This window comes from Phacochoerus africanus, chromosome 2 (assembly GCF_016906955.1).
Source record: "Phacochoerus africanus isolate WHEZ1 chromosome 2, ROS_Pafr_v1, whole genome shotgun sequence".
In the NCBI taxonomy this organism is placed as follows: Eukaryota; Metazoa; Chordata; class Mammalia; order Artiodactyla; family Suidae; genus Phacochoerus; species Phacochoerus africanus.
The window spans coordinates 35320598-35337890 of NC_062545.1; the positions used below are offsets into that span (position 1 = coordinate 35320598).

The 17293-nt window shown below is 38.3% G+C and overlaps 1 protein-coding gene across 2 annotated transcripts in view; it reads left to right on the forward strand.

Moving 5' to 3' along the window:
- The window catches only part of THEMIS (thymocyte selection associated), a 195219-nt gene that overhangs the window by 59299 nt on the left and 118627 nt on the right, over positions 1-17293 (forward strand). Inside the window, exon 3 of one of the 2 annotated variants that reach the window (XM_047758998.1) lies at positions 3114-3572. The exons of the other annotated variant lie outside the window; for it this stretch is intronic. Coding sequence (XP_047614954.1) covers positions 3114-3572 — 459 coding nt within the window. The remainder of the gene's footprint in view (positions 1-3113; positions 3573-17293) is intronic. 2 annotated transcript variants of the gene reach the window in all.

Consider the following 17293-nt stretch of genomic DNA (forward strand, 5'->3'; position numbering starts at 1 on the left):
ATTTTTGTTTCTCAATTGACATACTCCTTATGAAAAATTTCTCCTAAGTAAAATAGCAATAATATCCATTTTAATAGGTGACAATCCAATCAAAACTATTAATCTATTTTCCTTCTACTTTTTAGCTTAAGTTGTAAAGATTTACTTATTGGCTCATTTTGTAATCACTCTAATAATCACTTAGCTCCTGAAATGTGTTTTGGGAAAATAACAAATTATATTTTCTCCAGTATAAAACTATTATTATACTCTTTGGGGAAAAAAATGGAGAAAAAAATGGTTGAATTTGAAGCTTATGAGGTCTATGCTGCTTTGGTTTATTGTTAAATTGAAGTTCCAATATGACATTATTCATACATATATATATATGTGTGTGTGTGTGTGTGTGTGTGTGTGTGTGTGTGTGTGTGTGTATGCACATATACACACACATATATATACTTGCTCTAGTTTGTGTGGTATGGTATTAAGTGGCTGTTTATGAGGAGGGACTCTGGCTGGCTGAAATAATATATAAAGGAATAATTTAATCAAATTTTTTTCCCCTGTACTCTGCCACTTAGTATGCTAAACTGCATTCTTAATCATCTTCTAAGGGAAAACACACAGATTCATAGATAGATTTTTCTTGCAATAGAGACATCGAACAAGACAGCTCTGAAGTGTGTGATTAACTTAAAATAATGGTGGCCCTTAGGGTTTCAGTCTTTTTCTACTTCATAACATTTTGAGTCTGTTATTACCTTAGGTGAACCCAATTCCCCAAGAAAGAAGATGCTGAATTAATTCTTCTGTGACTTATGTCATCAATATAGCTAGGATAGAAATAAAGCTATGTTTCTCTACATTTATGAGATTCTACGTAGCTATTATTTAAACTTATTTCCCAAAAACTGCTGAATTTTTTATACCTGATAATGACTGTGGACTCTTAGAAATATATCTTCCTGTGAAGACAAATGAGATTAAACATGTGCATGCATGTACACACACACATACACACAAACACATACACAGACTCACACAAATTCAGTTACTGTGGAGAATTCAAGAATACTATTTTATTGAATTTCCCTGTTACAAGGCATAATAAAATAAGAAGTTCCTTCAGAGTAACTGTTTGACAGTGAATTACTGTCTTCAACACACCATGTGGTGGATCACTATTGGATTTCTAAAGGTTTTCAGGACAGATTGCACATGCTACCTTAGTCTTTGCCAGGATTGTATCACCCACACTTTTTTGGGGTTTATATTTTAAAATAATCAAAATCCTTTATTATTTTGCTTGAGTGAAAATTGACTACAAAAGTAACATCATAAATCTTTGTACCATAACCCAAAACACACATAAAAGACATTATGACCCATTAATAATAACTTGATATGTAGATAAATTTAATCAGACTGTGTTTTTGACTAAATTAATAAATAATTTCTCCAAGCTATATCATTCTATTAAGATCTTTTATACATGCCTTCTTAGCATAAGCTATTATATAATATCGTCTTAATTGACTTTGGGGTTAAGAAAGTCATTTTCCCTTGTTCTTATTTTCTCTGAAAGTTATTAAAATTTATTTAATAAATTTCTGAAAGTTCTACATAGTAGATATGCCCACAAAATAAAGACAAAATAATCAAAGGGAAGAATTGATCATGCCAATATAAAAATCTGTAAAGAGAATAAAAGCTATGAAAAGAATGATAACTTTGTGTTAGTGACTATCCTAAAAGTATTAGAGGAAAAAAATTTCAAATAGTGAAACTTTGGCAAAATTAGAGAAGTAAGGAGAAGAAAGAATGATTATATAATCAAGAGTATTCAGTCCAGAACAACTACCTAATCTGGCATTTTCCAGGGACACTTAAATAGATCACTAATATATCATGATATACTGTGTTGTAATTTATTAGTGGGCATTTCCCCAGAAGTTTTATAATTAAAGAACTTTGGGAAATTCTGCATGTTATATTCCCTTCTTGAGTCACTGTGCATCTGAAGTTACTGAGTCTTAAATTGTTTGGAAATATGTATAGTTTTTACTGTGGTAAGATGCACGTAACATAAAATTTACCATTTTAAAGTATGATTTCCTGTCATTAGGTCCACTCACAACCATCACAACTGTCTAGTTCCAGGTAATAGCTTTGTAATTGTTAATTTGACCATTGAAGAGTTTTACTCTAGAATATCTTTTAATTTTGGCATTTCCAGGGAACATATATGGAGACATTGATCTAATTCAATCCTTTCATTTTTCTTAAGTTTTATTGAAGTATAGTTGATTTACCAGGTTGTGATAATTTCTGCTGTACAACACAGTGATTCAGTCATACATATGCACATATGCATTCTCTTTTAGGTTCTTTTCCCACATAGCTTATCACAGAAGACTGGGTAGAGTTCCCTGTGTTGTACCACATGTCCCCATTGGCCAACCACTCCATATACCTTAGTGGGCATATGCCAATCCCAAACCCCAAGTCCATCCCTCCCATTTCCCCCACCTGTCCCCTTTGGTAACCATAAGCTTTTCAAAGTCTGTGAGTCTGTTTCTGTTCTGCAGATAACTTCATTGTATCCTTTTTTTTTTTTTTTAAGATTCCACATATAAGTAATATGATGTTTGTCTTTCACTGTCTAACTTCACTTAGTATGATATTTTCTAGGTCCATCCCTGTTGCTGTAAATGGCATTACCTCATTCTTTTTTATGGCTGAGTAATATCCTTTTGTTTTAAAAATTCAAATAAAAACATGGTCTTGAGAGATTAAATACCTTGCTCAAAATCACACATGTAGTTGGGAGATAGCCAGTAATTCGTGCAGCTTTCATTTCCAAAAAGACATGGCATTTTCCATTTCAAGGTATTTTTCCTCTTGTTTCCATTTATGTGGCCGGGGTCTGATGAATTAATTATCTATAGACAATGCATTAAAATTAGGGGAATTCAGTATTAAAAAGAATTCTGGATAAAAGTATCTCTCATCTTTAAAATTTTGCATTACTTTTAACACATTATACTTGTTTTTTCACTCTCCTGCTATGATTTTCTTATGAGAACTTTCATTCTAAGGACTCCCTTCAATTCATACAATTCTGTTCTCAGGTCTTTTTAAGATTGTGGCTGATAAAACTCCATACCTCACTATGGACGAAATTACAAGAACCATCCATATCGGACCTAGTAGACTGGGGCATCCTTGCTTCTATCATCAGAAGGATATAAAACTAGAGAATCTCGTCATAAAGCAAGGTGAGCAAATCATGCTCAACTCAGTTGAAGAAATCAATGGAGAAATAAAGGTGAACTGTGGTGTGCTAAGGAATCATCAAAATCACTCATTTACTTTGCCTTTGTCACAAGAAGGAGAATTCTATGAGTGTGAAGATGAACATATTTATACCCTAAAGGAGATTATCCAATGGAAGATCCCCAAGAACAGAACACGAACTGTGAAACTTACAGATTTTTCAAGCAAGTGGGACTTAACAAATCCATTCCCTAAAGGTTTTTCTGGTGCTCTGATTCTCAAGCCTGTTTATGAAATTCAAGGTGTGATGAAATGTAAGTATCCACTTAGAGTGATGCTCTGTGAGCATAAGCATTGTGGGGTTTGGGGAAGAGAAAGCCTGTAAGGTCTAAAGAATGGAACTCTGTTCCTGACTTGTCCATTAAGCCCACTGAGAGTTAATTCTATCTATAAATAAGCAAACCATGTATATGTTGCAAGGATCAAATTGAATAATGTATGTACACTTACTGGTACTGTAAACTGTGTGGTGCGATCCAAATGTAAAATGCTATAATTGTCAGGTACAGACAGATTAAAGTACTTATATATTTTTATCACTACTTATTTATAAAGTCAGAAGAGAGATACTTTTTAGAGTAGAGAATAATTGGTTAGAGAGAGGCTTTCTTGTATGGAGGTGGTCAACAAAGAGGTGAGGATGTTAAGTTTCCTTAATGTGTCCCTTACTGATTTTTTTTTTTTTTTGCTATTCATTACTGCTCACAAATCTTCCTGTTATCTAGGAGTCCTTTTGACTTAAGGGAAAATGATGTGACAAATTAATTCACACATAAGTATGGGTTTTAAAATTTTTTATCAAAATATAGTTGATTTATAGCATTAGTTTCAGGAGTACAGCATAGTGTTTCAGTATTTTTATAGAGTATACTCCCTTTAAAGTTACTGCAAAATAATGGCTGTATTTCCCTGAACAGTATATTCTTGTCATTTATTTATTTTATGTATAGTAGTTTGTATATCTTAATCCCGTATTCCTATTTTGCCCCTCCCTTTTTCCCTCTCCCCACATAAGTGTATTTTAATAGATAATCTTCATAAGATTTTTGCCTTTTAAAAGAGAAATGGCTGGAGAGAGCATTATAATCCTAAAGAAATTAATGCCTTGACTTTAAGATTATGGCACATAAGTGGGGCAAGTACAGTAAAAACTCCTTGCTTCTAACTCTAGTCAATAACAGTAAGTGTGGCTTTGGGTGAGCCATCTAAATTCTGTCTACACAAAGAGGATGATGATACTCCTTTTTGCCTATGTCTTGGAGTTATTTTCAGAAAAAAGAAGGTTCTATTAAAGTGTTGGAGTTCCTGTTGTGGCTCAGTGGGTTAAGAACATCCAACTAGTATCCATGAGGATGTGGGTTCAATCCCTGGGCTCACTCAGTGGGTTAAGGATCCGGCATTGCCACAAACAAGCTACAGCATAGGTCACAGATGTGGCTGGGATCCAGCATTGCTGTAGGGTACTGTATATAATACAGTTGAGGAAAAAAGCAATATGTAAAATGTTTGGTGTAAGAGTACTCCTTGGATATCTCAAATTCTATTTATCTCTGCTTCCATTACTATTGTTGGTCGCTTATGAAAGTATGAAAAAATCGATATGACCTTTGGGTAGGTTTTAGAACTGTGTCAAATTTTGTTACATGTAAATATTTAACCAGAAATCAATTAATTCATTTGAACTGAAGGTGTAGGTAAGGAATTCCATTCGAATAGTGATTTTTTTGTGTGTCTGCTAAAAAAAAAAAAAAAATTGGGGCCACAGCATGATTATTTTTAATACAACAAAAATTGAAGTCACAGCAAACTTTAGACTTCATGTTAGTGTTCTATTAGCTTAAAATTGGTAATTAAGTTTTCCTCAGTTTTCATAAATAAATGGATAGCATTTTCTCATTTTAAGAATTTGTTAATTTTCTAAAACCATTTGTATCTCCCATCATACAGATGCAAAAGAAGCCTGACCAGAACCTAAGCTTATAAACAAGATGGTTACAGCATTTTATGAATCTAGATTAGGGATCAACAAAGCCTTCTCTGAGGAAATGACATTTAACTAAGATCTGAAGGGTGAATAGGAGATGAACAGGCAGAGAAAGAGAGGACAATATTGAAGAAAGCAGTTGCAGCTTTCAGGAAAGGAGGTAAACAAGAGATTATAGATTCATTGTTAGTTGGTGTGAGAAAGGAGAGAAAAGGGGAGTTGAGACAGTAACGAAACATGCAATAGGTGAGTAGAGTCAGTCATGGAGGGACTTGAAGTATACATTAAGGGGTTAACATTTACCCAAAAGGCAAATGAATACAGGTTTTTCAGCTGAAGAAACAGGGTGAGAAAAGTGTAGGGAGGCTATTGCAACATACTGGGGGTTAATGCAGTAGTGATATATGAGGGACAGCTGTTCTTAATGGGTATTTAAGAAGTACAACCAGCAAAATCTAAAGGTTTTTTGAAAGAGGCATAGGAGTCAACATGAATCTCAGGCTTCTGGTTGATCTATTGGTTGAGGTGGTGCAGTTTATTAAATATAAATATAGAAGAGCAGGAGATATTAACAGAATTGCTTAGATGGACTTAAATATGTTTTTATGCTAACTAAGGTCCCACAAGAAAGTGTTTGGCTGAAATTGAATCCTTCGCAAGATATTTTAGACTGATTTCCATTCTTTAATAATGTTAAAGTTGAATTTTGATTTTAATTATTTTGGATCTTTAATTTCTTAGGGATTATTTTAAACACAGTTCTTATTGTATAACAGATACTATGTGAGACTGCTTTGTATGTGTACTGACTACAGAATATTTCTTGGAAATAGAGGATAGGTGTCCAGTACAAAAGGACTAATTTAGAAAATTATTGTTGTTATAGGCATTTTTTCTTCTAAATATAAAGTGTAGATCTTTTTAGTATCAATTTTGGTCGTGTGGTTTTATGTCATTCTTTCTTATATTGAAGATTCAAACTTGCCTTGAAGTCAAGAGCCTGTTGCCTGCTAAGTTGCTTTCCAGTGGCTTTGAGGGTCAGGCACAGTTCAAACTCCTTATGACTTGAATCCTTTTCTAAAGTGACAAGAAAAGGAATAGGTCTGAGTCAGGGATAGGAAATTTTAGAGAAACCTTAGGGGGAAAAGCAAGATGAAAAAGATTGAGAACTATAGGAAGCTATGAAATATTGATTGGCTGCAAAGAGAACATAGCAAGTAAATAGAAAAAAGAGGAAATAGAAGATATCCTACTTCTAGTGCTAGTTTTTAATGTTACTAATGGGAAAATTTAGGCTTCATAAAAAAGGAAAGTAGCAGAAAGTATTGTTTGTTTTTTTTCTTTTTAGGGCCGTACCCGCGGCATATAGAAGTTCCCAGGCTAGGGGTCAAATTAGAGCTATAGCTGCCGGCCCACACCACAACCACAGCTATGCAGGATATGAGCCACTTCTGCAACCTACATCACAGCTCAAGGCAACACCAGATCCTTAACCCACTGAGCAAGGCCGGGGGTTGAACCCTATCCTCATGGAAACTAGTCAGGTTCTTTTTACCTGAGCCACAGCAGGAACTCTCGCAGGAAGTGTTTACATGAAATATTTGTTCCTGGAAACTCTTGGTCATATTTCCATTACAGGTTAAACCCCTCTAACTCTTACTATACATTTGATGATTTAAAAAAAAAACCAAAAAACTCTACCTCTTTGGAAAAGATGTATAAATAACCATCCAGGACCTCTAACTACTGGTTTCAGTAGTCATAGCAAAATCTGTTTGTGCCTTTTGAAGGAAGATAAAATTCATATTAGTGAAACAAATGGAATGTGTAATATTTCAAAATTTAAAAAAATGGAATCACCTATTTAAAGTTCCTTCAAAAAACCAGGAATCTTGATTTAGTGAAAGTATGTGTTGATGTATCAATCGATGATTGATAATTATTTCTCTCCTAGTGGAAGTTTTAAGCGTTGGAAAGTTGTATTTTATTTTAGGAGAAAAACTTAGCTCCTTTCAAAATTTGGGGAAAAGTTTCTGCTCAAGTATATGACATGTTAATTTACAAACAGAAAGCTCAATTCACATGAGCAGAACTGTGTATCAGAAAGGCAGTATCTAAATATTGTATGACAAATGAATAGAAGAAGTGAATAGAAGAAAAGTACATTGCTCTTTTAATATTCTGAAACTCCATTTATTGTAAAAAATAATTTCCATTTTATAAAAGTCAAAAATATCATAAAGACATAAAGTTATCAACAACCTTGTACCCTTAACCATTCTCAAATTTCCCTCACATTCTGCTACTCTGATGTGTAACTCCTTTAAAATTTTCCTCCTATTTTCTTGTATTTCCATTCACATTTCCAAGTAATCTAGGGATATTGCTGTTTTTCGATTAATCAACTTGAAGCAGTAACTACTGACTTTCACGTGTAGTGATGAAGGCTTGATGCTCTTATGTTCCTACTTCCTCTCCTTTTCCCTTTTCTCTCAGTATATGGTAAATTATAGTTAAACATTAGTATTTTCATTGTTGTGACAGTTCATTAATGAATCAAATGGTAGTTAATAAATGTAATTCCATTTCTTTTCTTTTCTCTTTTTCTTTTTTCTCTTTTTAGGGCCACACCGGCGGCATATGGAGGTTCCCAGGCTAGGGGTCGAATTGGAGCTGCAGCTGCCAGCTACGCCACAGCCACAGCAATGCAGGATCTGAGCTGCGTTTGCTACACCACAGCTCACGGCAACACCGGATCTTTAACCCACTGAGCGAGGCCAAGGATCAAACCCATGTCCTCATGGATACTAGTCCAGTTCGTTAACCGTTGAGCCACTACAGGAACTCCTATAATTCCATTTCTATATAACTATTTTTCTGTAATAATGACCCTATTTCATTGCTTAATTTTCTTCAATCCTTTCCTAGGTCATAGGGTATTTTCAAATGTTTTTGTTTAAAAAAAAAAAAAAAAGAGCCATTCATTGCAATTTTCCAGACAACCTGTCAGGAGATCTACCTCTTCTATGATTTTCTTTTTTCCTACTGTACAGCAAGGGGGTCAGGTTATCCTTACATTTGTACATTACAATTACATTTTTCCCCCACCCTTTCTTCTGTTGCAACATGAGTATCTAGAGAAAGTTCTCAATGCTATTCAGCAGGATCTCCTTGTAAATCTATTCTAAGTTGTGTCTGATAAGCCCAAGCTCCTGATCCCTCCCACTCCCTCCCTCTCCCATCAGGCAGCCACAAGTCTTTTCTCCAAGTCCATGATTTTCTTTTCTGAGGAGATGTTCATTTGTGCTGGATATTAGATTCCAGTTATAAGTGATATCATATGGTATTTGTCTTTGTCTTTCTGGCTCATTTCACTCAGTATGAGAGTCTCTCGTTCCATCCATGTTGCTGCAAATGGCATTATGTCATTCTTTTTTATGGCTGAGTAGTATTCCATTGTGTATATATACCACCTCTTCCAAATCCAATCCTCTGTCGATGGACATTTGGGTTGTTTCCATGTCCTGGCTATTGTGAATAGTGCTGCAATGAACATGCGGGTGCACGTGTCTCTTTTAAGTAGAGTTTTGTCCGGATAGATGCCCAAGAGTGGGATTGCTGGGTCATGTGGAAGTTCTATGTATAGCTTTCTAAGGTATCTCCAAACTGTTCTCCATAGTGGCTGTACCAGTTGACATTCCCACCAACAGTGCAGGAGGGTTCCCTTTTTTCCACAGCCCCTCCAGCACTTGTTATTTGTGGATTTATTAATGATGGCCATTCTGACTGGTGTGAGGTGATATCTCATGGTAGTTTTGATTTGCATTTCTCTTATAACCAGCAATGTTGAGCATTTTTTCATGTGTTTGTTGGCCATCTGTATATCTTCCTTGGAGAACACTCTATTCAGGTCTTTTGCCCATTTTTCCATTGATTGATTGGCTTTTTTGCTGTTGGGTTGTGTAAGTTGTTTATATATTCTAGAGATTAAGCCCTTGTCGGTTGCATCATTTGAAACTATTTTCTCTCATTCTGTAAGTTGTCTTTTTGTTTTCTTTTGGGTTTCCTTTGCTGTGCAAAAGCTTTTCAGTTCGATGAGGTGCGATGGGTTTATTTTTGCTCTGATTTCTATTGCTTTGGGAGACTGACCTGAGAAAATATTCATGAGGTTGATGTCAGAGAGTGTTTTGCCTCTGTTTTCTTCTAGGAGTTTGATGGTGTCCTGTCGTATATTTAAGTCTTTCAGCCATTTGGAGTTTATTTGTGTGCATGGTGTGAGGGTGTGTTCTAGTTTCATTGCTTTGCATGCAGCTGTCCAGGTTTCCCAGCAATGCTTGCTGAATAGACTTTCTTTTTCCCTTTTTTTTTGTCTTTTGTTGTTGTTGTTATTGTTGTTGTTGTTGCTATTTCTTGGGCCACTCCCGTGGCATATGGAGGTTCCCAGGCTAGGGGTTGAATCGGAGGAGCTGTAGCCACCGGCCTACGCCAGAGCCACAGCAACGCGGGATCCAAGCTGCATCTGCAACCTACACCACAGCTCACGGCAACGCTGGATCGTTAACCCACTGAGCAAAGGCAGGGACCGAACCCGCAACCTCATGGTTCCTAGTTGGATTTGTTAACCACTGCACCATGACGGGAACTCCTCCTTTTCCAATTTGATGTTCTTGCCTCCCTTGTCCAAGATTAATTGACCATAGGTGGCAGGGTTTATTTCTGGGTTCTCTATTCTGTTCCATTGGTCTGTCTGTCTGTTTTGATAGCAGTACCACACTGTTTTGATGACTGTGGCTTTGTAGTATTTCTTGAAGTCTGGGAGAGTGATGCCTCCTGCTTGGTTTTTGTTTCTCAGGATTGCTTTGGCGATTCTGGGTCTTTTGTGGTTCCATAGAAATGTTTGGGTTGTTTGTTCTAGTTCTGTGAAAAATGTCATGGGTAATTTGATAGGGATTGCATTGAATCTGTAGATTGCTTTGGGTAGTATGGCCATTTTTACAATATTGATTTTCCCAATCCAGGAACATGGAATATCTTTCCATTTCTTTCCATCTTCTTTGATTTCTTTGATTAAAGTTTTATAGTTCTCGGCATATAGGTCCTTTACCTCCTTGGTCAGGTGTATTCCGAGGTATTTGATTTTGTGAGGTGCAATTTTAAAAGGTATCATATTTTTGTATTCCTTTTCTAAGATTTCATTGCTGGTATACAGAAATGCAACTGACTTCTGAATGTTAATCTTATATCCTGCTACTTTCCTGAATTTATGAATCAGTTCAAGTAGTTTTGGGGTTGAGCCCTTAGGGTTTTCTATGTATAGTAAGTATCATGTCATCTGCATACAGTGACAGTTTGATCTCTTCTCTTCCTATATGGATGCCTTTGATTTCTTTGGTTTGTCTAATTGCTGTGGCTAGGACTTCCAAAACGATGTTGAAGAGCAGTGGTGAGAGTGGGCATCCCTGTCTTGTTCCAGATTGGAGTGAGAAGGCTTTCAGTTTTTCCCCATTGAGGATTATATTTGCTGTGGGTTTCTCATAAATGGCTTTGATTATATTCAGGAATGTTCCCTCTATACCCACTTTGGCAAGGGTCTTGATCAAGAATGGATGTTGGACTTTGTCAAATGCTTTTTCTGCGTCTATTGAGATGATCATATGATTTTTGACTTTTTTTTTTGTTAATGTGGTGTATGATGCTGATTGATTTGCGTATGTTGAACCATCCTTGTGAACCTGGGATGAAACCCACCTGGTCATGGTGTATAATTTTTTTGGTATGTTGTTGGATTCAGTTGGCTAAGATTTTGTTGAGAATTTTTGCATTTATATTCATCAATGATATTGGGTGATAGTTTTCTTTTTTGGTGGTATCTCTGTCTGGTTTTGGAATGAGGGTGATGGTGGCATCATAGAATGTCTTTGGGAGTATTCCTTCTTCTTCAACCTTTTGAAAGAGTTTCAGGAGGATGGGCACCAATTCCTCTTTATATGTTTGATAAAATTCACCTGTGACGCCATCTGGTCCTGGACTTTTATTTGTAGGGAGTGATTTTATGACCTCTTCAATTTCATTTCTAGTGATCGGTCTGTTCAGTTGGTCTGTTTCTTCTTGATTCAGTTTTGGCAGGCTGTAAGATTCTAGAAAGTTGTCCATTTCTTCCAGATTGTCAAACTTGTTGCCATATAGTTGTTCATAGTATTCTCTTATGGTTTTTTGTATTTCTGCTGTATCCGTTGTGATTTCTCCTTTTTCATTTCTAATTTTGGTTATTTGGGTTCTTTCTCTCCTCTTTTTAGTGAGTCTGGCCAGGGGGTTGTCAATTTTGTTCACCTTTTCAAAGAACCAGCTCTTGGTTTTATTAATTTTCTCTATTGTTTTTTGAGTCTCTGTTTTATTGATTTCTTCTTTGATCTTTATAATTTCCTTCCTTCTGCTGACTTTAGGACTTTTTTGTCCTTCTTTTTCTAATTCATTTAGGTGGAGGGTTAAGTTGTCCATTTGGGATCTTTCTTCTTTTTTGAGAAAGGCCTGTATTGCTATAAATTTCCCTCTGAGCCCTGCTTTCGCAGCATCCCATAGGTTTTGAGAGGTTGTGTCTTCATTATCATTTGTTTCAAGGTAGTTTTTAATTTCCTTCTTGATTTCCTCATTGACCCATTGGTTTTTTAGTAGCATGTTGTTTAGTCTCCATGGAGTAGGTTTTTTCTATTTCCTTTTCCCATGGTTGGTTTCTAATTTCATGGCATTGTGGTCAGAGAAGATACTTGAGATAATTTCTATGCTCCTAAATTTATTGAGATTCGCTTTGTGTCCCAAGATGTGGTCGATTCTTGAGAATGTTCCATGAGCATTTGAGAAGAATGTGTATTCTGCTTTTTTTGGATGTAGTGTCCTGAAGATATCAATGAAGTCTAAATTTTCTATTGTTTCCTTTAGGATCTCGGTTGCTTTATTGGTTTTCTGTCTAGAGGATGTGTCCATTGATGTGAGGGGGGTATTAAGGTCTCCTACTATGATTGTATTCTCATCAATATCTCCCTTTATGTCTGTTAATATTTGTTGTATGTATCTGGGTGCTCCTGTATTTGGGGCATATATGTTGACGATAGTAACACCCTCTCCTTGGATGGATCCCTTAATCACTAAGTCGTGTCCTTCTTTGTCTTTCTTTAGGTCTTTTGTTTTAAAGTCTATTTTGTCTGATATGAGTGTTGCGACTCCTGCTTTTCTGTCTTGTGTATTGGCGTGAAATATTTTTCCCCACCCTTTCACTTTCAATCTATATGTGTCTTTTGTCCTAAGGTGAGGTTCTTGTAGGCAGCATATTGAAGGTTTTTGCCTTTTTATCCACTCAGCGACTCTGTGTCTTTTGATTGGGGCATTCAGTCCATTGACATTTAAGGTGATAATTGATAGATGATTATTTATTGCCATTTGAACCTTGTGTTCCAGTTGATTCTATGGTTCTCCATTCTTCCTTTCTTTTTTTTCTTTTTTTTTTTTTTGGTTGGATGGTCTCCTGTTATTATGTGCTTGAGTGTATTTTTTTTTCTTCATTTTTTGCAAATGCAATATTTGGTTTTGGCTTGTGGTTGCCCTGTTTTTTAAGTATGCTAACCCCTTCCCATAATTGTGTGTTTTAGTCTGATGGTCCTGTAAGTTCAAACACTTCATTACTCTATTAAAATTAAGAAGAGAAACATGCAAACAAACAAAAAGGGTTATTTACTTCCTAACATCCCTTGCCCACATTTTATGGTTTTGATGACTCTTTTTTATTTTTTTCTTTTTAATTTTATTTTGTTTGAGGCCTGTTCATGATTAAATCTGTATGCTGGCTTATTTGAGTGACTGCTCTCTGATTGCAGTTTCCTCAGTCCTAGTTCTTCCTCTTCTTCTTTTTTTTTTTCTTTTCTTTTTTCTTCCCTTTCCTTCCTTTCTTTTTGGTTTAGAGAAGCCCTTTCAATATTTCCTTTAACCTGGGTTTTGTGTTGCAGTATTCTTTAAGTTTTTGTTTGTTGGAAAAAATTTTTATTTCCCCTTCTATTTGAAATGATATTCTTGCTGGATAGAGTATTCTAGGTTGCATATTTTTTCCTTTGAGCACTTTAAATATCTCTTGCCATTCCCTCCTGGCCTGTAGTGTTTCTGTAGAGAAGTCAGCTGATATTCTTATGGGGGTTCCCTTGTAGTAGCTTCTGTTTTTCTCTTGCTGCCTTTAGGATCCTCTCTTTAATCACTAACTTTTTCCATTTTTATTATGATGTGTCCTGGTGTGGGTCTGTTTGGGTTCAGTTTGTTTGGGGCCCTCTGTGCTTCTTGTATCTTGAACCCAGCATCATTTAGATTTGGGAAGTTTCCAGCGATAATTTCTTCAAATATATTTTCCATCCCCTTATCTTTTTCTACTCCTTCTGGAATTCCTATTATGCGCAGATTGGCCCGCTTTATATTATCCCATAGGTCTCTTATATTGCTTTCCAGTTTTTTGATTCGGTTTTCTGTCTGTTGACCGGATTGAGTGATTTCCATTATCCTATCTTCCGTATCACTGATTTGTTCTTCTGCATTATTCATTCTGGTTTTTACTGCCCTTAGTTCCGTTTGCATCTCTGCAAATGAATGTTCTAGTTTTTCTTGGCTCCTCCTTATATGTTCCAGTTCCTTTCTGAGGGTATCTGCATTACTGTTCCTATCTTCTCTTAATTCCTTCAGTATTTTCACTCTTTCTCTTTTGAACTCCATGTCTGTCAGACTGCCGAGATCTGTTTCATTGTTGACTGTTTTAGGTGAGTTCTCCTGTTGGTTTGACTGGGGGTGGTTTCTCAGCTTCTTCATCTTGCTTGTTGTTTTCTTTCTCCTGAGGGAGTTGTACTCTCCGTGATTGGGCAGTGTTTGCCTTGTCACTGCCGTGGACTATTTCCTGAGGGCTGGCGTTGTTGGTCAATCTTTTTTGAGGCAGTGTGGCTTTTCTGGAGTGTTGATGGGGCTAACAGTGTTTCTTTGAAGCAAAGGAGGATTTCCTGAGGGCAGACAGGCCTGGGAGGTCCACACCACGATGGTAGCAGATTTCACTTGGTCATGCAGAGCTTGCTGTGGTGTTTTTAGGCTGTGGGGTTCTTGCAGGGGGTTGGCGGTGTTGGGCAGCTGTTCCTCAGGAGTGCAGCACGCCCTGGGGGCTGGAGCAGCTATCTGGGTCACTGAGAACCTAAGAGGCTCTTCCCTAGGGCAGCCCAACTCAGAAGGACGGCCTGAGAATGTAGGCGGATCTTTTCACAGTCTTGCCAAGCTTGTTGCAGCTTTTCTGGGCTGCAGGGGCTCTTCTAGGTGGCTGGTGGTGCTGAGCAGCTATTCCGCGGGAGTGGGGCACCCCCTGGGGGCTTGGGCGGGTAGCAGGGCACTGGAAACCCAAGAGGCTCCTCCCCAGGGCAGCCCGACTCAGAAAGACCGTCTGAGATCTTTTCCCGGCTTGGCCAGGCTTGTTGCAGCTTTTCTGGGCTGCAGGGGGTCCTGCCTGGAGCTGGCAGTCCTATGCAGCTGATCCACTAGGGCACCCCCTGGGGGCTAGGGCGGGTAGCAGGGCCACTGGAAATCCAAGAGGCTCCTCCCCGGGGCAGCCCGACTCAGAAAAACCGTCCGGGAATTAGGCAGATCTATTCACGGCCTGGCTAGGCTTGTTCTAGCTTTTCTGGGCTGCAGGCCTTTTCTCGGGGGCTGGTGGTGTTTGGTGCTACTCTGCAGAAGTGTAGCCCCTCCAAAGGGCAAGCAGGCCTGTGCAGGGACAGCCCCTGTGGTGGTAGGCTTTAGGCAATTGTTGAGGCCAGCCCTCCTGGATGGCAGGCAGCCCCAGGTTCATTGAGAGCATAGGGGGTGGTGGGGGTGGGGGGAGGGGATGCACTGGGAAGCACAGCTTTCAGCTAGCTAGCAGGCCTGTAAGCTTGCTGTGGCATGGGGGGTATTCTATGGGGACCCACCCCTTCTTCTCTCCCCTCCCCAGCACGGGTGCAGACCAGGCTCTTTTCCCAGGTTCCCTCTGATGTGGCTTTCCACTTCCCCGCCCCTAGAGTATTGCTCCCTTTCTCTGCGACAGCTTTGTTTTCTAGTCTCCCAGGCAGTCTCTGCCCCGTCAAATGGTTTCTAGACCTCCCAAGCAGTTTCTGCTCTGCCCCGCCCCCCCAGCCCGAGGACTAACCTCTGGAGCCGAGGTCTCGGTGCCCAGCCCCCATCCAGGCGTCCCCCGGCCCTTTCCCGGGGACTAACCCCTGGAGCCTAGGTCTCGGTGCCCAGCCCCCCACCGAGGCGTCTCAATTTTTGCTGACTGTGCCCGTAGTTCAGATGGTCCGTTCGGTTCTTGATCGGCTTTTCCATACTCCAACTTACTGCTACACTCTTCTCTGCTTCTGGAGATTCCTCCGGTTCATTTGATCTTTCCCCCGTGTAGGTGACTTTCCAGGGTGCGGGATCCCTTTCTCCTCCGCAGTTCCCTTTCAGGAGTGCCCGTCCCGCTCGGATTCACCTTTTCTCACTCTCCTCTTTTCTCCCGTTCTGCCCCGTAATGTCACGAACTTCTTGCTGTTATTGGAGTTTAGGTTCTTCTGCCAGCGATTGGTTGCTGTTCTGTGCGAGTCATTTATTCTGTAGATGTGCTTTTTTTTTTTTGTTGTGTTTGTGGGAGAGGGTGAGCGTGTCCCCCTACTCCTCCGCCATCTTGTCCTCTCTCTGTTCTTCTATGATTTTTTTTAATCCTGAGGCATTCCTCCTTCTCCAATCTTATGTTCCAATCTGAATTTGTGGCTCTCTAGACCTAATGCATAGGTGCTTGTCTTAGCATGGGAAAAAAGCCATTAATTGGGTGGCTTATAAACAACAGAAACGTATTGCTCACTGTTCTGGAAGCTGCAAGTCTGCAATTTTGGGTGCCAGCCTGGTGGAATTCTGATGAGGAAACTATGCCAGGTTACAGATTGCAGATTTATAGTATTTTCACACAGTGGAGAGCAGAGAGGGGAATCAAGCTTGTTAGTGACTTTTATAAAGGCACTAAGCTCCTTGACAAAGACTCCTTCCTCATGACCTCATCTTATTCTGATCACCTCTTAAAGACTCTACCTAATAATACTGTCATAACAGGGAGTTCGGTTTCAACATGGGAATACTGGGGAATACAAATATTTAGTCTGTAGCAGTGCTGTCCTGGAATCTTCATTGAAACCATCCTGGTGATTTCCCTTTGACTTGCTTCTGTGTTTACTAACAATTTCTAGAACTAAATTGCTTATTCTTTTCTGGTTTTCTTCCAGTTTTGAGGATCCTATACCCCACTTGTTTCCTACAAAAAAATGTAGAGGATATTAATTAGTTAATTAGAAGAACTGCATGTTGGAAAGTCTTTTACACTCATATAAGATTGAGAGTTTGGAGTTCCGGCAGTGGCACAGCAGGTTTAGGATCTGGCATTGCCGTAGCCATGGCTGGGATCCTACCTGACCCTGGGAACTTCCATATGCTGAGGGTACAGCCAAAAAAAAAAGATTGAGAATTTGGCTACTTCTACAATTCCAGGTTGAAAATTAAACTCAGAATTTTGAAAGCTTTACTCCCTTAATTTCTACCTTTCAATATGGGCTTTGAGAAATATTCGTGGTAGTGTGAAATTTCACAGTAATATGCTTTTTGGTATGTCTGTTCTTTCATTGTGAGGGAGTTTTCAACTTGGAAATTTAGGTCCTTCATTTCTAGGATAAATTATTTGATAATTTCATTGTAACTGCTTTTTTTTTTCTTCTTTCCTCTGTAACTCCTAATCTCATGTTGAAGCGCCCATACTGATCTAAGACTATTTTTTCCTCTATTTTATGTCACTTTGTCTTTGGTTTACCTTCAGGGAAAAATTTTAACTGCTTTTCCAACTGTTTTAATGAATTTTTAATTTAAGCTATCATATTTTTAATTTCTAAGAGTTATTTCTTAACATCTTTTTTAAACTGTTTA